This window comes from Erpetoichthys calabaricus, chromosome 12, assembly GCF_900747795.2.
Source record: "Erpetoichthys calabaricus chromosome 12, fErpCal1.3, whole genome shotgun sequence".
Lineage (NCBI taxonomy): Eukaryota > Metazoa > Chordata > Cladistia > Polypteriformes > Polypteridae > Erpetoichthys > Erpetoichthys calabaricus.
Window position 1 is genome coordinate 36,093,740 of NC_041405.2, and position 23,904 is coordinate 36,117,643.

The 23,904-nt window shown below is 38.9% G+C and overlaps 1 protein-coding gene across 2 annotated transcripts in view; it reads left to right on the plus strand.

The window, feature by feature from the left end:
• The window catches only part of zdhhc15b (zinc finger DHHC-type palmitoyltransferase 15b), a 54,714-nt gene that overhangs the window by 4,117 nt on the left and 26,693 nt on the right, over positions 1 to 23,904 (plus strand). For both annotated transcript variants that reach the window (XR_007936333.1, XM_028815406.2), the window contains exons 3-6: positions 3,912 to 4,006; positions 13,815 to 13,935; positions 17,489 to 17,558; positions 21,379 to 21,411. Coding sequence is in view for 1 of the 2 variants with exons in the window: in XM_028815406.2 (XP_028671239.1) it covers positions 3,912 to 4,006; positions 13,815 to 13,935; positions 17,489 to 17,558; positions 21,379 to 21,411 (319 nt within the window). In the remaining variant the exon portion in view is untranslated. The remainder of the gene's footprint in view (positions 1 to 3,911; positions 4,007 to 13,814; positions 13,936 to 17,488; positions 17,559 to 21,378; positions 21,412 to 23,904) is intronic.

Consider the following 23,904-nt stretch of genomic DNA (forward strand, 5'->3'; position numbering starts at 1 on the left):
TTTGAGACAATGGATCTGGAAATTCTCTGATCTGGAGGGATAACAGCTGACACACAAATGCTGGTGAATCTGCCTTCTTCCTGTCTCATTGTCACTTGAATTTTTTTATTCAGTTTTATTGAGTGTTCCTGCTCACACTGAATTAGTATGCACCTTATGGTCCATGATGTCAAAGCTGCACTGGCAAAAACAGAGACTTAGGAATATATGATATTTGGAATAATTAATTTTATGACTTGAATAGTACATTTCGGAAAACATTGTGGCACTGATGCAACGTTATTCATATTATTTATATTCATTCGCACGCCTTCTTGCACTTGTAATCAGTGACCGTGTTTTTTTTGGTTTTTTTTTGATCTTGCAAATGTTCACTTTTGTACTCCATGCAACAGTGTTTTCCAAAATGTACTATACAGGTCATAAAATGAGTTATTCCAAATATCACATATACATATGTCTCTGTTTTTCTTTATCAGTGTGGCTTTGACATCATGGACCATAAGGTGCATACTTTTTCAGCGTGAGCAGGAACACTCAATAAAACTGAATTAAAAAAAATTAAAGTGACGGTGAGATACGAAGAAGGCAGATTCACCAGCGTTTGTGTGTCAGATTTTATCCCTCCAGATCAGAGAATTTCCAGTTCCATTGTCTCAAAACACCACTCACATCTACAGTTATTCCCTGTTTCAGATAAAAACTAACAGCGTCAGATCTGGGGTGGGGGGGGGTGGGTGTTGTATCATTATTGTGACTGAGAGAATAAAATTAAAAAAAAAAAAAAAAACAAACACTAACTTTTACAAGTACTATAAATTTACACCGGCTGTTACAGACACAAATCAAATGTATGTTTTTATTGTATAATATTAAAAATTAAGAGCAGCTCAGTACTCAATATGGTAAACTTGCGGGGAAGCTAGTTTCGAACTCTCAACCTCTGGATTATAACTCAGCAGTTCTTACTGCTGCACCACGGAAGCTGTCATATTGTACTTGCACCTTTTGTGAAAGTATTTATTTCATATTTGGCCATCAGCTTTCACACATTATACAGTTCATGTCTACATTTTGTCATTTTATTAGTAAAACATAAAAAACATTTGTGTTTACATAGATTGTTGTAGACACGGAACACACAAGAAATTATTTACTCTATATACAATTCTAGGTAGCTCACTCCCAGATAATCAAGGCTTGAACTGGGAAAACTTCTTGCCCGTTCTACTGCGGTGGGGGGATGGTCTAGCAGGCTGCTTGCTGCTTGAGCTTATCAACTCATTTACAAGACAAAAGACGCTGACAGAGAGGTGTGAAGGGATTTAAGGTGGGCCGCGTTTACGAGTTTTTTCATAGGCTTTGGTAATTCTAATGTTAATAATAAAGCAGCGGTACTAACCATTACTTCATAATGACACCCTGGTCTATACAGTATGTGTAATTAAATATTGTTATTTTTTCAACAAAGTAAAAATATTTTGGTTGTTAATTCAATACTATTGAGGAATTCATTACTTTTGTGCACTATTGCGTTAGGTCATTAGGTCCCATGTAAGTTGTTCAGATATAACTTGAGTTTAAAAAATATGGTTTGTCATTAAAGTGCCAGTTTTTTGTTTAACTGATTAAAGGTACCGATTTTCATTGACATTGTAATATTTAAATTAATAATTTCAAATGATTATGATTGATTTATGTCCATCATTATTAATATATAGGTTGGGCATCATTATGTCTCTGCTATTAAATATATGTTAGTTCTGGATAAGTGTTTACTGTGTTGTTAGAAACAAAAAGTGAGTTTTGTGGGTATTGTTATATAACTAAATCAGTTGAAAATGCTTTACACCCAATCTTTTAAATAAGTAACATCTATATTATTTAAATGTCATCTATATGCACACTGTATTACGTGGATCAACTCAATGATTGATTTTTTTTTTATTATTCTTATACACGAATAAATAAAGAATAGTGTCAGGTCAGAAGTGAAGTATGGATAATCAAGAATATATGTAACCATCAGTTACAAAAGACCACCATAAGCCTTAAACACTTCCAAAAAATTATAGCCAATTGATTTTAACACTCTTTGAGAAGAATTAGATTAATCCAGTTGCGTATTTGTCTGAGAACATTTCTAATGATCTTCCAAATTCACAGCCTGGATATTACCCATGTGTTTTTATTTATCCAAATATGACATATAATAAAAATCTCACTTTAAACACACACATCCTAATGTAGCACTGCTATTAAAAACCTTTCATTTGCAAAACGTAAAGGAGGAGTGAAAAGTAATGAGGAGTAAGTCGTCTTATACTGAATTTTACAACAAAGAAATTTGTTGGACGGTAGTGACTGAATTAGACTCCTAATACATATATCTTCATGTAATATATAGTAAATTAGCATCACATCTCATTGAATAGGTATATGAAGCATGATTGCACCTTGTAAAGATGTCATGTGTAAGGGATAGCCAGCAGCCCAAGCAATGGAAGGATGGGGGAAGGCAGCTTCTCTAGCACAATGCCTCATCCAGAATTCTAGATTGCAGCTCCCCTGGCTTACAGCAGTACCTTGGTTTCCCACAGGGCTCCATGGAAGTTGTATTCCATGGGGGCTACCAGGGGGAGCTGCAGATCCCTACTATGAGTTTCCAGTACACCAGGGAGTAATTACAGGTAATGCTGATGAGACACCTGAAGTGCTCCCAAGTGTAATATGAAAGGAGCCACCTCACCTCATTTGAGGAGAAGGAGAAGGACAACAACAATGCTTGCGAGAAGGAGTGGAGGAGGCACTGACCCAACAGAGAGAAACAGAGAGCGACAAGGAGAAGAAGGGGACCGAGGGAAATTGCTTCCCCACCTAAATAATGAACATCTGTGTTGAGGAGATTTGTGCCTGTGACTGTCGTGTCGGGTGTTTGGGGAGCTGTGCGCCCCCGGGTCTTCACACATTTGTTTATGTCACATAAACGTTCAAGCCCAGTAGATAGCTATTGGAGTACAATTATAGGTAAACCGATCACAACATGAGCTTCTATCTATCCATCCATCCATTTTCCAACCGCTGAATCCGAAGACAGGGTCACGGGGGTCTGCTGGAGCCAATTCGAGCCAACACAGGGCACAAGGCAGGAACCAATCCCGGGCAGGGTGCCAACCCACCGCAGGACACACCAAGCACATACTAGGGCCAATTTAGAATCACCAATCCACCTAACCTGCATGTCTTTGGACTGTGGTAGGAAACCGGAGCCCCTGGAGGAAACCCACGCAGACACGGGGAGAACATGCAAACTCCACGCAGGGAGGACACGGGAAGCGAACCCAGGTCCCCAGGTCTCCCAACTGCGAGGCAGCAGCGCTACCCACTGCGCCACCGTGCCGCCCTAAGGAAAATTATTAGTTAAATAATTTTAGTTTTTTTTTTTTTTGTTCTTTATTTATTTCGCCTTATACAATTTCTTGTATTAGGAATTTGGTAGTTTTCGCATACCCCTTGGGGTCAGAGCGCAGGGTCAGCCATTGTACAGCGCCCCTGGAGCAATTACAGGTTAAGGGCCTTGCTCAAGGGCCCAGCAGAGCAGTGGCCTTTTGGCAGTGACGGGGATTCAAACCGGCAACCTTCGGGATACCAGCGCAGATCCTTAGTATAAAAATCCTGGTATAAAAATTATTGGCTGCATTCCCACCAAAACACAGTTTTCAGTCTTCTTTTTTTAAACTCCAAAACCGGATTTTTTTTCAGTTCCAGAGCCTTGCTTCAGAAGAGAAGAGAAGAGGCATTTTGCTCAGGCTCCACTTGAAACAGTACATTAAATCTCAGATGCATTTGTGTATGCATTATGTATTTACTTGCTGGTTAGCAACTTTCTCCCCTCTTTTTTTCTTTCACAGTTTGCTACCTCTTTGCTTTCCATGTCTGCTTTGCCATGTTCATTTGGACTTATTGGAAATCCATTTTTACATTGCCTTCTCAGCCATCAAAAAAGGTAAAATCTATTATATGAAAATTATGAAAATAATTCTTAGCTGCAATGGAAAAGAATTCTTAACATTCTATTTTTTTATGTTTTTTTTCACTTACAACAGTGAAGCAGTGAATGCAAATATTTACATTTTTTTTATATAATTGCTGAACTGAAGCACACAATTAAACTTTATCTGCTGTCTCTCGCTGTACTGCTGCTGTGTTGCAGACTTAGTCATTTCTATTGGGATAGTTTCCCATCCATGCTGTGCATGAGGAAGGTATACAGAATATAAATGAATTATTACTTTGTTGAGGATATTCTGTTGTTTGATTTATATCACATTTTCAAAAGGTGCTGTAAAACTCAGTTTCCTGTACTTTTAAAATTGATTACTAAAAATTACACCTAAAATGCAGAAACTGATACGGTGCTTGTGTAACATATGAGAATATTGATTTCTGTATACTATGCTAACATAATATAGTTTTAAAACTATTGTACAAAATTTAATGTATCTGAGTATTTCTTAAAATACAAATTCCACCTGATTTTGATGTTTATGTTATGGTATTTATGATTTTTAATTTAATTCTGAAGAAAAAGGTCTGAGGTTTATAGTACTTTTTAATAGTCAACATCATTTCAAGGAATTCTGCAGATGCCACAGGCGATGCATTAAATTAATATATGTAACTGAACCATAATCTATTTATTAACAGTACTAACTCTTAACTACTAAGTGAACTTTCTAGTTATAAAGCAAGCAAAGTTATCTTGACTGTGGTGTTATTACATTTTTATGTATGTATTTCAATAATTATGTAGTTTTATTTAAACATGGAATGTATATGCTATTAATGTAGCATTTGTTTGGTTGTTTATGATTTTCTTGACATTATTGGCAGATGCTTTTCTAGTTTAAATTCAGTGCTTTATCATATTACACTTATTTCATTAAGGATTATGGTCTGAATGGATTGGTGAATTCCATAAGGTTTGTAACAAATACATTTATTCATAGCCAGTTGCTTTTTCTGTCTTCACCATTAAGGTTGTTTACTATTTATTTTCAGCCTCCACTAATCACATTCTTCTGTCCAAATTCAATGTAATGTTTGTCAACAGCTGAGACTTCAGAATAGTTTAGTGTATGTGTAGATAACCAGGATAATTGCCGGCAACAGAGCATAATAATGCAAGCCATTTGTAGTGCACCTCAGTGCCTTAGGAGTGGAGGTGTTGCCATTGTGGAAACAAGTGCTTCACCAGGGGGTATAACAGTTTGTTGCTGTGTTAGTTGGTCATCAAAAACTAAGGCAGATGCAGTGCAGTCTGGGTAAGAATGGACCAGTGCTGCTCCCAGACAGTAGAAAATAGGAGTTTTATATCTTACAGAAATGCTTGAGCTTCCTTCTTGACAGTGGAGTTGGTTAGCAAGAGATGACAGAAAGCTCACAAACCCATGCAGAAATGTCTTAGTCCATGCTGCCATTTTATGTTAGTGAACAAAATATCTGGAGGATCTTGGCCTCTTAGGCACACAACAGGATTTGGGCTGCAGCTCTCCTAGGTGCCTCACATGATTAATCTAGTCATCTATCCCTGGAATAGACAAGAAACTACTCCTGAACTCGGAAGTGATTCCTTTTTAGGATTTAAAGTTGTCCCATAGGCCAGTATACTGTATCTTTAACAAAAAACCTCTGTTTATTCAGAAGTGAAGCTAAAAGAAAGTAAAATAGAGAGAAGTAGTAAACAGAACATGTACTGTTGTGGACCACTGAACGAGCAAATCCATGAATTAGTCAAGGTCTAAGCCTCATAAATTACGTCCAGGAGATGATGTTGGCTTGGTTATGTTATCCTTATCTGTTGTACTTTTCTTCATGTCATCAAAGTGTGACAGTTGTGTTGATCTTGGCCTGGAGGGACACCCAGTTATCCATCTCTGTTTTGGAGATGATAGTGACCTTGGTGCTCTTAAGATTGATCATCATTTCCAGATCTCTAGTCCTAGCACCTGGTGTTGGAGCTTTAACAGGTTTTCTGTACCTGTTGTAGTCCATTGTGTCGCAAACCTGTATTTAACATCTCTAACCCTTCTTAACCCATCAACGAAATCCCTAGGTTAACACCATTTAAACAAATTTAGAACAAATTAATATTAAAAGGGATTATGATATTCATTAAAGCACAAAAGTAAAATGCAAATATAAAAGATTCAGTACAAATGATATCTAATATAATCATTTTAGCCTATTGTCTACTTTAATTATTAGCTTCTACAATACAGTATAAAATATAATAACAGAAAATAACACTATAATGAAAACTCTGCCATAATGACACAGGTTCAAACCTTCCTCTCTATCATCAAGATGATCTCTGTTTCTTTCAGATCTCATTTGGTTTGTATTTAGAATTTTTGCTCAACTGTGTTGAAACTCCTACTTCTTACTTTTTGTTGTCCCAGGGACTTCCCTGTTAATATGGTGCGATACTTCTTCTGACACTGACAGTTTGCTTTTTATGACAAAATAATCCTTAACACATGATTAAAATCTACATTTCTTTGTAATATTTTCTTGTTTCTAATTGTATTTTCACTTTAATTTGTCACAAACAGCATACTTAATATTATTTAAACACACTATTATAAGTAAATAGTTAATTGTTTCAAAGTATAACAGTTCAAAAGGTCAGTTTTTTTAAGGGGCTCCGTACAGAATACTTCAGTAAAAGAAACCTCTAAATTATAAGTTGGGTTTTCTGTGCAGCACTGAAAAGAGGAATTGTTTTTTTAATACTTAACTGATACTCTTCCCCTCATGTTCAGCTCACTATTTACTTTTCCATGTTAACAGTCATGTATTGATATGTTAGTTTACATTTTCTGATAGCTGATTTCCTCCATTCCATGTCTTGCCCAAATTGTTTCTTAGGCTAAGCACAGGTGTCGAACTCCGGTCCTCGAGGGCCGCAGTGGCTGCAGGTTTTAATTTTAACCATCTTCTTCATTAGTGAGCCGTTTTTACTGCTAATTAACTTCTTTTGCTTTTGTTTTAATTAACTTGTCTCAGGCCCCTTGGTTGTCTCTTTTTCCTTAATTAGTAGCCAAACAATAATGAGACAAACAAGCCACCATATGACCAGCTCACCTGTGCCCATCACACAGTATCTGAAAATAAAGAAAGGTGAAGGTCTCAGTAAGGTTGGTCTCTGAGGTCACCAAAACATTTTGATGGTGTTCATAGAAAAAACAGAAAAATCAACAAATTTGGAAATATCTGCTGTGGCAGAATGAGAGCAGCAACAAGCCATTGAATTAAATAACGGGCTTAATTAACATCAAGAATCAACTTCTCATTAAGAGACTGTTTGGAGTGAAATTGGTTGGAGTTTGAAATCCCAGTTTAGCTGGTCATCTGTTGGCTCGTTTCACATCTCATTTCTGTTTGGCTGCCATTTAATGAAGAAACAAATCAATTCAGAGGACTGACTCCTTAAAAACAGGGCTATTGAAATGAGGGGAAAAGGAATTAATTTGCAGTGAAAACTACTCACTGAGTAGGAAAAGGGTTAGAATGAAATCCTGTAGCCACTGCGGCCCTCCAGGCCTGGAGTTCGACACCCCTAGGCTAAGGTGTTGCAGATGGGCCAGGGTGGTTTGTTTTCTTGACACAGTGAATCCATATTTGCATAGCTTTCATTTTGGGTGCTCATTAAATGTGAGTGTTAAGTTTTTCAGTCATTTTTATGTTGTTTCTTCAGTGTTAACCATTGTATATAGTGATGAAAAGTGCATGCAACTCAAATATAATCACTAAATGTTGCTTAATTTATGATCCAGAGCCTTAGAACTATTTTATTTTTTTAGCAATGAAATCAACAAAAGTTTTTTCTCCAAAGAAACCATTATCTCCAAAGAAGCTGATATGATAACCTCAGAAATAGTGGTAGGAAAGGTGGTAGTTTTTTCTTCTATACAGAAATATGGCTAAACCTGTGTATTCAAAAGCATATTGCTCTCAACCCTCAAAAATATAGGAAGTGTGATCACCAGTTAGTGCATGTTCTTTCAATTAATATCTAATCTGTGTGTTGCTCACTTAAATATATTGCTGTTGTTAAATATCATTCCCTCTACCCTCTGAGAGACTTTTTGATAATGTAATTAAATTATGAAAATTAATGATGCTACTGTTTGAAATTCTCAGCAGCCTAAGGTTGTGTCCCATCTGTACTTTTGCCATTTTTTTTCCTGAACTAACATTTTCAGTGCAAGTTTTTATTTACATACAAAATTGGATTATGAACACCTTCAAGAACAAAACATATTTGAGCCCTGTGTGTACCATTGTTTTCAACTGAACATATTTTAAGCATTTCCAGGTACTAAAAAGTTATCCCCATTTTTGTTCAAAAAGCACATAAACTGAAATAATTAGTTTAATAATAACATTAATCATCAAAACAAACACTAATAACACATTCCCCTTCAGTAAATATTATTTAATAAAGCCGTTTGTTAACTCTTTATTACTTAAAAGTTTTTTGCATTCAGGGGAATGGCCTCTCGATCTTTCTTGGGCTTTTTCAACTATTTTACTATATTTTTGGAATCGTATTGCTAACAATCATGCAAGAGGATGCATTAGCAGCACATCTGAAAAGCTGAGTGAATTCTAAAACATGAATGCACAACTACACCTCACTGTAGCTGTAGGCTGCTGCAAGGACGGTCCCTGAAGGCAGCATAAGCTGTAAGAATAAATGAGACTTATGATTGCATGTAGCCAACGTCTAGTCTTGCCTCAAACATCCAGCTGCACTTCGTTATGCAGGGTGAAGCAAAGTGTACTTGAATGACCACGAAGATGATGAGGTGTTGGTGCTAGCAGTACACACTTTTCAGATTTAGTCTTCAAAATAAGCTCAGCTTCTTTTTGGTTTGTAAGAAGAAAAAACTTATTAAAATATCTCTGTATGTAAACAAATTTACATAAGCAATTGTTTGTGATTCAGGGAATCCTGTAATAGAATATGCAGAGGATTTTTGACACTTCAGTATGAGGTTTTAAAAGGTATTTCAATCTGATAAGTCACACAAAGCCCTTTAACAACATAGAGACAACAGCAAGTATCTGCATGTTTGTAAAAAAGTTTTTTGATAAATAACTTTTCACTGTACACTTCTTTATATATCTATTGATCCAGTCATTTTCCCAACCCACTTATCCATGGCAGGGCAGCTGGACCCTAAACTAGAAATTATAGGGTGAACATACACACACAGGCCAATTTAATAATGCCAAATCACCTACCTGCATGTATTATAGATACACAATGATGCATAACAATACCAGTAATTATTGTTTAAGAAGGTCCCTGGTTAAATTGCAATATATTAGAGAGAAGTGAGGTTGGGAGCATGCACCGAGCACACAATGAACCACCTCAGGATCCCAAATTAGGAACCTAGCGCAGCTGTGCAACGAGTGACACCTCAGCGCTACACTAGTTCGAATGGAATGGAACAGGGACTGGAGTGCCAGTCATGCCATCAACCTCTGAGTTCTCTCAGCAAGTTGGAGCACCTTTTAGCAGGGCTGGATGCAGGTTAACATGATACCCAAGATGGAGCAATTACAGGTTAGGGGCCTTGCTCAAGGACCCAATGGAGTGGAATCACTTCTGGCATTTACAGATCCCTAGCATTGGAGCCACCACTCCATTCAGTGTATTCAGATTCATAACAATACCAGTAATCACTATTTGAGAATGTCCCTGGTCAAACTACAATGTATTACAGAGAGGAGAGGTAGGGAGCATGCACTGGTACAGTGCGTTGTCGCACCCACCACACAACAAAACAGCTCAGGATCCTGTTTGGCAACCCGCAAGGCAGACACACAGTCCAGTCACAGTACAGAAATTAGAATGGAGAGGTATGTGCCATGTGATTCAAAATGTGCCCTGTCATTTCCCATTTCCACATGCTTTGTCATTTATAGCTTTACACAGATTGCTTCTGTGCTTCATTTTCTACAGCAGAGATGTAAAATAACAATTAAAGAAAAACACTTTGAAACATTAAAAAAAACAAAAAAGTTTCTGTAATGAGAAAAGTAGGTTTCAAACAATTGGATGAATTAGACTATTTGGAAAATATATTAAATTAATTAGAAATGAACAAATATATCTTCAAAATGTTCATGTAGATTATATTTTAGATTAAATTACATGTCAATTAGGCATATTATTAAGATGAATCCTTCTTTATTAGTGCCACTTTAACACAACCTCTGAAGCTTTATTTAACACACAAGTGATATGATAGGTGAAGGATGTACAGTGGAACCTCGGTTTGCGAGCATAATTCGTTCTGGAAACTTGCTCATAGTCCAAAGCACTCGTTTATCAAAGTGAATTTCCCCATAAGAAATAATGGAAACTCAGATGATTTGTTCCACAACCCAAAACTATTCTCATAAAAATGGTTAATACAAAATATAAAGTAAAAATACATAAAACAAATTAACCTGCACTTTACCTTTGAAAAGAATCATGGCTGGTGTGAGTGAGTTTCTAAACTCTTGTGGGATTGCACCCAACGGGACGACACACGGAAGAGCGTCCAAAAGCAATCACGTTCTCCCAGCGCTGTATCAGTTTGCCGTAAAAGCGAATCCGAAAAGATTGCGGACATGCTATAAGCACCTGCCGTCGATGGGTGATACAAGGAACATTATAAATGCGCAGGGCCCTGCCTGACTGCTGTGTCTGTGTATAGGAGAGCGGCAGATCCCGCTACAATAAATAACCGCGCTGTTGCTAAAGTACTGAGACTCAGCTTCGTGTTTTAGGGTGCAAAACGGGAACTTGCATATCACAGCACACACGCGCGCACGAGCACACACACACATGAGCGCGAATGAGCACACACACACACGCGCACACACACAGTCACAATGCTAATGCTGTAGTAAACAGTATACGCTCGTACGGATGTTGACTATATGAGTGAGGCACGCCGACTCAGACGGAGAATAGGATACGATTGCCCACAATCCCGCAGCGAGAGAGAGAGAACCATCAGCTCAGTTGTGATCACATGACGCTCAGCAGACAAAGCGTATACATACTACTCGTACTGCAAGACCTCGCTCGTTTATCAAGTCAAAATTTATTAAAAATTTTTGCTTGTCTTGCAAAACGCTCATAAACCAAGTTACTCGCAAACCGAGGTTCCGCTGTATATCAATTTCACTGGTGCTAAAAATGTACAGTAATCCCTCCTCCATCGCGGGGGTTGCGTTCCAGAGCCACCCGCGAAATAAGAAAATCCGCGAAGTAGAAACCATATGTTTATATGGTTATTTTTATATTGTCATGCTTGGGTCACAGATTTGCGCCGAAACACAGGAGGTTGTAGAGAGACAGGAACGTTATTCAAACACTGCAAACAAACATTTGTCTCTTTTTCAAAAGTTTAAACTGTGCTCCATGACAAGACAGAGATGACAGTTCTGTCTCACAATTAAAAGAATGCAAACATATCTTCCTCTTCAAAGGAAACAGAGAGGAAAGCAAACAAATAAATAGGGCTGTTTGTTTTTAAGTATGCGAAGCACCACGGCACAAAGCTGTAGCTGTAGTGGCAGCTCACACCCCCTCCGTCAGGAGCAGGGAGAGAGAGAGAGAGACAGAGAAAAACAAAGTCAAAAATCAATACGTGCCCTTTGAGCTTTTAAGTATGCGAAGCACCGTGCAGCATACTTAAAAGCTACACACAGAAGGTAGCAACGTGAAGATAATCTTTCAGCATTTTTAGATGAGCGTCCGTATCGTCTAGGTGTGCGAACAGCCGCCCTGCTCAATCCCCCTACGTCAGGATCACAGATAGTCAGCGCAAGAGAGAGAGAAAGAAAAGTAAGTTGGGTAGCTTCTCAGCCATCTGCCAATAGCGTCCCTTGTATGAAATCAACTGGGCAAACCAACTGAGGAAGCATGTACCAGAAATTAAAAGACCCATTGTCCTCAGAAATCCGCGAACCAGCAAAAAATCTGCGATATATATTTAAATATGCTTACATATAAAATCCGCGATGGAGTGAAGCCGCGAAAGGCGAAGCGCGATATAGCGAGGGATCACTGTATTGGGAAACGGTTGTCTTTTTGTTTGTGCGGGTCTAAACCCATACTACTACATGGATTAGCAAAAATGTGACAGTATGTATAAGATCTATGATTGATGACCCAAAGTTTTGGTCTGGTTTCTGAGTTCTATCCATTGCTCCAGATGAGCAAATGAAACAAAGTAAAATAATTTACAATTAGATCTTTGCTGTGGCCTAAGCTATATACAAAAGTAGAAAGGCCACATAACATATTAACATTTAAATAAAATTGGCAATAATATTGTGATTTTTCAAATTGACAGATAAAAAAAACAGATTTTTTTTTACTAAGTAAAGCATAGATATTTGTGCTTACATAAAATGTTAATATTTACATTTATTTATTTGTTTATCCACAGACTATCTGGTAAATTAAAAAATAAAGTCTTAGAAAACTAACAGAGACTATAACACCTTTTCGCCTTTCTTCATTTATTTATTTTGTAAACTGACACCCTGGAATCAATTAACGAAACTGCTGTGGAAGAGAAACAATTTTGTTGTAGGGCACCCCACTGATACAGGGCCAATTTAGATTCACTTGTCAAACTAAAGTTGTCATGTTAGACATGTGGAAGATAATTGGACAACCTGGAGTAAACCTCTGGGACATGGGGTAGAAACTCCACACAAACAGTGTCCATGCCAAGATTTGAACCGAGAAACCTGGAGTTGGGAGATCTCAAATCAGTGACGCACAAAAATCCATCACTGGTTTTGTGATAAAATATATTTTAAAAAGTGCTAGGCACTTGCTTTCTTTCCATCCAAATGGATCCCAGACACTTGTTTCATCGGTGAGCAAGACTCCTTTTTCAAATGAACACCAGCTAGTATGAAATGAAAGCTTCATAATTTAATGACACAAGGAACGTTTATGAAAAACATATTACAAACTGAAAAAAGAGTCACATTAAGAAATTGTGCAAAAATCCAGTGTCGGCAACACACACAAGACCTCTCTGAAGATCCCATACATTAACAGTGTGAATGTGTGGGATTCTTTCAGTACTTCTTGGCTATCATTTTGTGGTTATAAAATTATTGCAGTTTAACTGTGTTTGTTTGGGGTATGTTGTTTTTATGGTTCATATTCTGTTGTGCTTTATATTTAACTTTTATTTTGTTTGCAAGTATTTAAATCATTGTGATTTTGTGAAGTTCTTATAAAACAGTTATAGTTTTTTTTTATACTGTTTTTTTTCACCTGTATTATTATCATTCTTTAATTTAATATTATTTATTGTATCAGTATGCTGCTGCTGAAGAATGTGAATTTCCCATCGGGATTAATAAAGTATCTATCTATCTATCTATCTATCTATCTATCTATCTATCTATCTATCTATCTATCTATCTATCTATCTATCTATCTATCTATCTATCTATCTATCTATCTATCTATCTAGTTACGTATTATGTAAATACTGCATGTGTGTTTCACTGACAAATGTAAGTGTAACTGGATATGGTTAGTAAGAGCAAAGAGTGTTTTTTCTGAGAAATAATTCAAAGTGTATCTTCTTCGCCAGCTAGAATATCAGTTTAACAATTAAATGATCTTTCAGGTGATAAAATGTATTGTTTTTTTAATAGTTTCATCATTCATCTGTTTATTGAGTGTGACAGTTGATCTTTTTTTCTAGTTTCATCTTTCATACACTGACAAAGAGAAATATGAAAATGAAGAAAGACCTGAAGCACAAAAACAAATTCTTAACGATATTGCTAAGAAGTTACCTGTGTACACTCGAGCAGCATCTAAAGGTCAGCAATGTTTTATTTTGTTATGTTTTATCAATTGTCTCAAGTTTTAGTGATGGGACATTCTGTAAAGTTCTTTGGGGGAAAAAATCAAAATCAGTAATTCGCATTTAATTGTATTTTTGATCTTTATGTACTGTACACAAAACAAGTTTCTAATTTAAATATTCACCTTTGTCATTAATATTTAATTAGAATAATTCAACAGGTATTCTTAAAAACCTTTGTCAATTAAAAAAATTCTTCACAGGACATACACTGACTTAAACGTATCTTTTTTTCTTAACAATATTTACTTGGATTAATTCAACAAATATTCCTGTTTGTTAATTATTTGAATATGATTAGAAGTACCGAATTTCATTGTTTTGGGTTAATGTACTTGAGTTTAATATAGTCTAGATTGTATTAGCAAATATATAAAACAGATGTACATAAACAATAGATTTTCAGTTTGTGTTCAGTTTGTGAAACAGAGCAACATTGGAGTCATTAAGGCCTGCTTTGTATATACATATTACTTGACATAGTACGAAGTGATAAGGGGGTTACATGATTGCCCGTAATAACCTGCTTACCCTTTAGTAAAACCCAAAGGTTAACCCCCCCCCCCCCCCACTGATCTTTGAAAGTAGAACAGATTTAATGTTTAAGCTGCTATTTTAAAAAAGTAAGCACACAGCAAGTACATTTTTTCATCTTTGTGGTTTCATTGACAACAAGGCTAACAAGTGCAAGAAATCATTCACTGCTTCATTTTTAAATTTTCCTTATTTGGTTTGAATTTTGATTTAATTAGTTTTACCAGCCCTGCTTATTGTGCCTTTTAGACTTTAAGGATCCACAGCTCATCTCAAGCTCAAACTGTGCAAATATGCAAGCATGAAATTATGTTCTTTCCTGGCAGTGATCAAGTAGTAATCTTGTAGCCTCGTTGGTCTTCTCATTCTTAGATAATATTTACAGTGTAATGTACTCCATAAAATACAAATTAGCTGATTGGGGATATTACCATATATAAAATTACAGTAATCCCTCGCTATATTGCGATTCGCCTTTCGCGGTTTCACTCTATCGCGGATTTTATATGTAAGCATGTTTAAATATATATCACGGATTTTTTGCTGGTTCGCGGATTTCTGCGGACAATGGGTCTTTTAATTTCTGGTACACGCTTCCTCAGTTGGTTTGCCCAGTTGATTTCATACAAGGGACGCTATTGGTAGATGGCTGAGAAGCTACCCAACTTACTTTTCTCTCTCTCTCTCTTGCGCTGACATTCTCTGATCCTGACTAGGGGGATTGAGCAGGGGGGCTGTTCGCACACCTAGACGATACGGACGCTTGTCTAAAAATGCTGAAAGATTATCTTCACGTTGCTCCCTTCTGTGCAGCTGCTTCGTGAAGCGACATGCTGCAGGGTGCTTCGCATACTTAAAAGCACGCAGGGCACGTATTGATTTTTGCTTGTTTGTTTTTCTCTGTCTCTGTCTCTCTCTCTCTCTCTCTCTTTGTCTGCTCCTGACGGAGGGGGTGTGAGCTGCCGCCTTCAACAGCTTTGTGCCGCAGTGCTTCGCATACTTAAAAGCCAAACAGCCCTATTGATTTGTTTGCTTTCTTCTCTCTATCTGTCTGACATTATCTGCTCCTGACGCGCACTCCTTTGAAGAGGAAGATATGTTTGCATTCTTTTAATTGTGAGACGGAACTGTCATCTCTGTCTTGTCATGGAGCACAGTTTAAACTTTTGAAAAAGAGACAAATGTTTGTTTGCAGTGTTTGAATAAAGTTCCTGTCTCTCTACAACTTCCCGTGTTTCTGTGCAAATCTGTGACCCAAGCATGACAATATAAAAATAACCATATAAACATATGGTTTCTACTTCGTGGATTTTCACCTTTCGCGGGGGGTTCTGGAACGCAACCCCCACGATGGAGGAGGAATTACTGTGTACTGCATTGATCAAAAGATGCACTATATTGAAAATTACACAGCATATTTTATATTGAATCAGTAGTTCAATATGTAATTAAGTTGGACAGGCAAGTTTTCTCAATATAAGAACTAACACTGGTATTACCTAGAATGGAGAAATTGCATTTTCATCATCTTGAACAGCTGTTTAATTATATCCTTATACTGTCCTCTGCTCAAATTCACTCTCCTTGTCAAAAAGACATTCCTGTTTCAGTTTTCATTGTAAAAGAGATAGGGTTCACTGATTGTAGCCCACCTAAAGTCCCACCTGGGCTGTTGTACTCAACCTCATCATTTTGGCTAAAGGTATCCTGTAACCTCAATGAATATTTGCAAAATCAGTAACATTAGAAGAAAAATACAGGCAGGCTATTACCTTTTGTTACAACTGTAGTGGTTAGTACAACAAGCAACACATAAACTCTGTATTCATTTTATTGAGTATACCTTTCCAGTACCAGATTGGACTCCTTTTGCCATTGTCTTCAAGGCTGGATTCAGCAAGAAGCTGAGATCATTCCTATAGATTTGGGTCTTTGCTAAATCATTAGCATTCCCCAATTCCTGTCCATTTTTTGGTCACACATTCAACTGCGAACCTCTAGTTCTAACTCATTCCAAAGATGCTCAGTTTCACTGAGGTCTGTGCAGGGCATTGTAGTAAATTGAAGTCACTTTCATGTTCATGAAACCCACTTGAGATGAATTACATTTTGAGGTCTTGTGTATCATCCTGCTAGATGGATAATACCGCTCTGAAAATAGTAGTTGTTCACTGTAGAGCACATTATCATCTTCAAAGCTTTTGTGTGCTGTGATATTCAAATGAAGTTCAATTGTTATTAAAATGTCTAATTTGTGCAAAGAAAACAGAATCTACAGACCTTTACGCTATCACTGCTAGTCTGTACAAGGCAGAACGGATCTGTGGATGCAGTTTTCCAGCATTATATCATTTAGTTGTAGTGATCATTGCGCCTGTTGTAGTGCCATCATCATATCCTTACCTGAAAGGAATAATCCTTCAGTGGTCTTCTGCGTCTGTAACTCTGTTATAGTGGTCTATTATTCTGTTATAATGGTCTATTATTTGAGTAATGGGGGCCTTCCTATTAGCTTGAATGAATGTGCTTATTCTTTTCTGACCTCTTTCATCAACAGGGTGTTTTCTCTCACAGGACCTGGATGTTTCTGCTTACTGTACAAGTTTCTGTAAACTCTAGAATAGGAAGTACTGTATTTGAAATTCCAACAAGAGTCGCTTCTTCTGAAATGATAGAACAACTATGTCTGGTGCCTGTAATCATACCATGGCCGATTTCAAGTACATCATGCCTCTTGCCCATTCTAATTGTTGCTCAAACAAGTTAATCTCTTGACCATATCTGCATCTATATGCTATATACAATGTATTAAGTTGTGGCCATGTGATTGAAGAGTGGGTAATTGTATTAATGTGCAGATGTATATAATAATGTGGCCACTGAGTGTAGTTGACTAAACTTGTAATTAGTTAGACCTATGATCATGTGCAAATGGTATACATCAGAAAATCGAAATGATTTTTGTTGTTTTTCAGCTGTTCGATTCTGTGATTGGTGTCAGGTAATAAAACCTGATCGTTGCCATCATTGTTCTGTTTGTGAAATGTAAGTCAGATATTTATTACATTTAATCACACTACTGTAAATGTTTGAGTTATATTCTTTATTTACCTGTTGTTCTTTATTATGATCATCTGAACCTCTAGTGTTCAATAAATATTCAAATATACCAGTTGCATTTAGAGTCTAAAGTAATGTAACATTCTTAAGCTGACTTGGTCCAATTTAGTCAATTGTCTCAAAGCAGGGAGCAGTTCTTGACAGAAGGTCAGTCCATCCCAGAATCCACTCTTGTACACGTCCATGCCTATAGTCGTACTTGCACAGAGTCACTTTAAAATTACCATTCAAATTAACATGCACATCTTTAAGCATGTTAAAGGAAAATCCATACTAATAAAGGAAGAACATTGAAACTATAGAACTATAAGTATGGAATTTGAATCCAAATGTTGGATCCATATACAGACTGTTTTTAACTAGAGATATCTAAGATTACATTATATCAATATTAGAATTAGATGTTTTCAAAGTATTTGTGTATATATATATATATATATATATATCCATCCATCCATCCATCCATCCATTGTCTCCCACTTATCCGAGGTCGGGTCGCGGGGGCAGCAGCTTGAGCAGAGATGCCCAGACTTCCCTCTCCCCGGCCACTTCTTCTAGCTCTTCCGGGAGAATCCCAAGGCGTTCCCAGGCCAGTCGAGAGACATAGTCCCTCCAGCGTGTCCTGGGTCTTCCCCGGGGCCTCCTCCCGGTTAGACGTGCCCGGAACACCTCACCAGGGAGGCATCCAGGAGGCATCCTGATCAGATGCCCGAGCCACCTCATCTGACTCCTCTCGATGCGGAGAAGCAGCGGCTCTACTCTGAGCCCCTCCCGGATGACTGAGCTTCTCACCCTATCTTTAAGGGAAAGCCCAGACACCCTGCGGAGGAAACTCATTTCATCCGCTTGTATTCGCGATCTCGTTCTTTCGGTCACTACCCATAGCTCATGACCATAGGTGAGGGTAGGAACATAGATCGACTGGTAAATTGAGAGCTTCGCCTTGCGGCTCAGCTCCTTTTTCACCACGACAGACCGATGCAGCGCCCGCATTACTGCGGATGCCGCACCGATCCGCCTGTCGATCTCACGCTCCATTCTTCCCTCACTCGTGAACAAGACCCCGAGATACTTGAACTCCTCCACTTGGGGCAGGATCTCGCTACCAACCCTGAGAGGGCACTCCACCCTTTTCCGGCTGAGGACCATGGTCTCAGATTTGGAGGTGCTGATTCTCATCCCAGCCGCTTCACACTCAGCTGCGAACCGATCCAGAGAGAGCTGAAGATCACGGCCTGATGAAGCAAACAGGACAACATCATCTGCAAAAAGTAGTGACCCAATCCTGAGCCCACCAAACCGGACCCCCTCAACGCCCTGGCTGTGCCTAGAAATTCTGTCCATAAAAGTTATGAACAGAATCGGTGACAAAGGGCAGCCCTGGCAGAGTCCAACTCTCACTGGAAACGGGTTCGACTTACTGCCGGCAATGCGGACCAAGCTCTGGCACCGATCGTACAGGGACCGAACAGCCCTTATCAGGGGGGCCGGTACCCCATACTCTCGGAGTACCCCCCACAGGATTCCCCGAGGGACACGGTCGAATGCCTTTTCCAAGTCCACAAAACACATGTAGACTGGTTGGGCTAACTCCCATGCACCCTCCAGGACCCTGCTAAGGGTACAGAGCTGGTCCACTGTTCCGCGACCAGGACGAAAACCACACTGTTCCTCCTGAATCCGAGGCTCGACTATCCGACGGACCCTCCTCTCCAGGACCCCTGAATAGACTTTTCCAGGGAGGCTGAGGAGTGTGATCCCTCTGTAGTTGGAACACACCCTCCGATCCCCCTTCTTAAAGAGGGGGACCACCACCCCGGTCTGCCAATCCAGCGGCACTGTCCCTGATGTCCATGCGATGTTGCAGAGGCGTGTCAGCCAAGACAGTCCTACAACATCCAGAGCCTTGAGGAACTCCGGGCGTATCTCATCCACCCCCGGGGCCCTGCCACCAAGGAGTTTTTTGACCACCTCGGTGACCTCAGTCCCAGAGATGGGGGAGCCCACCTCTGAGTCCCCAGGCTCTGCTTCCTCATTGGAAGGCATGTTAATGGGATTGAGGAGGTCTTCGAAGTACTCCCCCCACCGACCCACAACGTCCCGAGTCGAGGTCAGCAGCGCACCATCCCCACCATATACAGTGTTGACACTGCACTGCTTCCCCTTCCTGAGACGGCGGATGGTGGACCAGAATCTCCTCGAAGCCGTCCGAAAGTCGTTCTCCATGGCCTCCCCAAACTCCTCCCACGCCCGAGTTTTTGCCTCAGCAACCACCATTCCGCTTGGCCTGCCGGTACCTATCAGCTGCTTCCAGGGTCCCACAGGACAAAAGGGTCCTGTAGGACTCCTTCTTCAGCTTGACGGCATCCTTCACTGCCGGTGTCCACCAACGGGTTCGGGGATTGCCGCCACGACAGGCACCGACCACCTTACGGCCACAGCTCCAGTCAGCTGCCTCAACAATAGAGGCACGGAACATGGCCCATTCGGACTCAATGTCCCCCACCTCCCTCGGGATGTGGTCGAAGTTCTGCCGGAGGTGGGAGTTGAAGCTACTTCTGACAGGGGGCTCTGCCAGACGTTCCCAGCAGACCCTCACAACACGTTTGGGCCTACCACGCCTGACCGGCATCCTCCCCCACCATCGAAGCCAACTCACCACCAGGTGGTGATCAGTTGACAGCTCCGCCCCTCTCTTCACCCGAGTGTCTATATATATATATAATTACTGAATTAATTAATACATTACTGAAATTTAAAAAATTACTGAACAACTGTAAGTACTGAAAAAAATGAATCAAAACAACATACTTGGAACATTGTTTTGCTTCCCATATATGAACATGCTAAGTCAGCCTTCTCGAAACTCTCAAGCTTTGATTATAGCATAACCACCAAAGCTCACCCACTGTTCTTATATTTGAATTTAGAAGAGAAACAGTCAGAACTTGCAAAAATAATTGCAGGCACAACAAGAGAGAACTGCCAACTGCAACAACTTTAATTTGTTAAAAAGCAGATGCCAAAGAAGAATATTCTGAACTTAATTGTCAGAATAAAATTAACACACCCACATCACATAGCCAACTTTGTGCATCTGCACAAGCAAACCACAAGCATGTCCTTTATGCTTTTGTCACCAAACTCTTTTGTCATGTTACTTACCCAATCGACAAACATTTCATGAAGTGTTAATAATAGAGAAAACATTTACATTGAAGTCATTTGAATGAAAACTTTTATAGCCCATCAGACTATTAACATTGGAAAAATTACTAATACCACAGGTAATTTACAAGCTGCAGGCTATAATTATCACAAATTTTGCACCTTGCCTACATTATAGCTATTGTTGAACTGTTTTTTAGAACATAAAGAATGTTGCATTAGTGAAGCATAAAGTGAAGGGGTAGACTACAAATAGAATTATGAAATGTGATAAGGCAAACGATATGTTATGTACCTGTGTTATGCATCTTATGTGAAGTCTTTGAGAGCTAGAAAGTGCAGCTGACTAAAGGTACACTCCAGTGTTAGACACTTTTTGTACAGGTGTGTAAACTTGCTTTTTAGTAGTTGGACTATTCTAAATAATGTTTATCACTCATAATGTTTACAATTTCTCGTTATACTTCTTTATAAAACACCTGCTTTTAGCTGTTTTTTTTATATATACCCATTTCTTTCCCATGTTGTTTCTCTTAGTAATACATACTTTTACCTGTATTCTTTTAATTATTTATAGGTGTGTTTTAAAAATGGACCATCATTGTCCATGGTATGTATATGTAACAAAGTACTATAATGATGTACATTTATTTGTGAAATTATTTTGTAGTTGTTATTATCTAAGAGATGATTCAATGAAAAATGTTAATCCGTTATTTTATTGACTTACAGTGGTGTGAAAAACTATTTGCCCCCTTCCTGATTTCTTATTCTTTTTCATGTTTGTCACACAAAATGTTTCTGATCATCAAACACATTTAACCATTAGTCAAATATAACACAAGTAAACACAAAATGCAGTTTGTAAATGGTGGTTTTTATTATTTAGGGAGGAAAAAAAAATCCAAACCTACATGGCCCTGTGTGAAAAAGTAATTGCCCCCTGAACCTAATAACTGGTTGGGCCACCCTTAGCAGCAATAACTGCAATCAAGCGTTTGCGATAACTTGCAATGAGTCTTTTACAGCGCTCTGGAGGAATTTTGGCCCACTCATCTTTGCAAAATTGTTGTAATTCAGCTTTATTTGAGGGTTTTCTAGCATGAACCGCCTTTTTAAGGTCATGCCATAGCATCTCAATTGGATTCAGGTCAGGACTTTGACTAGGCCACTCCAAAGTCTTCATTTTGTTTTTCTTCAGCCATTCAGAGGTGGATTTGCTGGTGTGTTTTGGGTCATTGTCCCGTTGCAGCACCCAAGATCGCTTCAGCTTGAGTTGACGAACAGATGGCCGGACATTCTCCTTCAGGATTTTTTGGTAGACCGTAGAATTCATGGTTCCATCTATCACAGCAAGCCTTCCAGGTCCTGAAGCAGCAAAACAACCCCAGACCATCACACTACCACCACCATATTTTACTGTTGGTATGATGTTCTTTTTCTGAAATACTGTGTTCCTTTTACGCCAGATGTAATGGGACATTTGCCTTCCAAAAAGTTCAACTTTTGACTCATCAGTCCACAAGGTATTTTCCCAAAAGTCTTGGCAATCATTGAGATGTTTCTTAGCAAAATTGAGACGAGCCCTAATGTTCTTTTTGCTTAACAGTGGTTTGCGTCTTGGAAATCTGCCATGCAGGCCATTTTTGCCCAGTCTCTTTCTTATGGTGGAGTCGTGAACACTGACCTTAATTGAGGCAAGTGAGGCCTGCAGTTCTTTAGACGTTGTCCTGGGGTCTTTTGTGACCTCTCGGATGAGTCGTCTCTGCGCTCTTGGGGTAATTTTGGTCGGCCAGCCACTCCTGGGAAGGTTCACCACTGTTCCATGTTTTTGCCATTTGTGGATAATGGCTCTCACTGTGGTTCGCTGGAGTCCCAAAGCTTTAGAAATGGCTTTATAACCTTTACCAGACTGATAGATCTCAATTACTTCTGTTCTCATTTGTTCCTGAATTTCTTTGGATCTTGGCATGATGTCTAGCTTTTGAGGTGCTTTTGGTCTACTTCTCTGTGTCAGGCAGCTCCTATTTAAGTGATTTCTTGATTGAAACAGGTGTGGCGGTAATCAGGCCTGGGGGTGGCTACGGAAATTGAACTCAGGTGTGATACACCACAGTTAGGTTATTTTTTAACAAGGGGGCAATTACTTTTTCACACAGGGCCATGTAGGTTTGGATTTTTTTTCTCCCTAAATAATAAAAACCATCATTTAAAAACTGCATTTTGTGTTTACTTGTGTTATATTTGACTAATGGTTACATGTGTTTGATGATCAGAAACATTTTGTGTGACAAACATGCAAAAGAATAAGAAATCAGGAAGGGGGCAAATAGTTTTTCACACCACTGTATGATTTAATAAAAGCAAAAGAAACACAAAGCAAACATAGAGTATTAGGACATTTGTACAAACATTCAAGAATGGTGTTTAAAGTCTGAGCCACACCGGTAGAAGAAATATAGTCATGAAATTGAAAATGTAAACAATAAAAAAATGCATGAGTGTTTTCAAATGACATATTAGAGCTGCTGATTATTCACTGTTAATCCGTACGATTAATGTGTTAAAAATTTCTATGATTTTTTTTAACACAACTCCAAAATGCGTTACTTTTAGTCATGACTACCAAGGACTTTCAGCCAGTGTTGTCCAGCAAAGCATACTCACATCCATAATACTCACTGATCACCTGAACTGCATCTGCTTTTCAAACCTTTGACTGACCTTTTATTGAATCCTCACACTTCTCCCACTGTCGGATAATAAGGAACCTATTCACATATCCCCTGTCACGTGTGCACACATTCCTTTATAGAAGCAAGCTAACCTCTTGCACACCTGTTCACTTTCTCATAAGACTTCAGCAGTGCGTTCCCACAAAAGTCTCCTGACTCTTGGGTCTTCCTCCCATGCTCATCAGTGCGCCTTTTGTAATCCCCAGCCAACATGCTTCAATAAAGCCACAAAACCACACCTTTCAAAAATGTGCCCGCTTTTCCCTTTAATGGAGTTTTTAATCTAGTGCCAGCAAGCTAGGAGGTGGACAGATGATGGACAACCCATCTCCTTAAGGGCCCTTCAGGGTGAGAACACCTCAATGCTG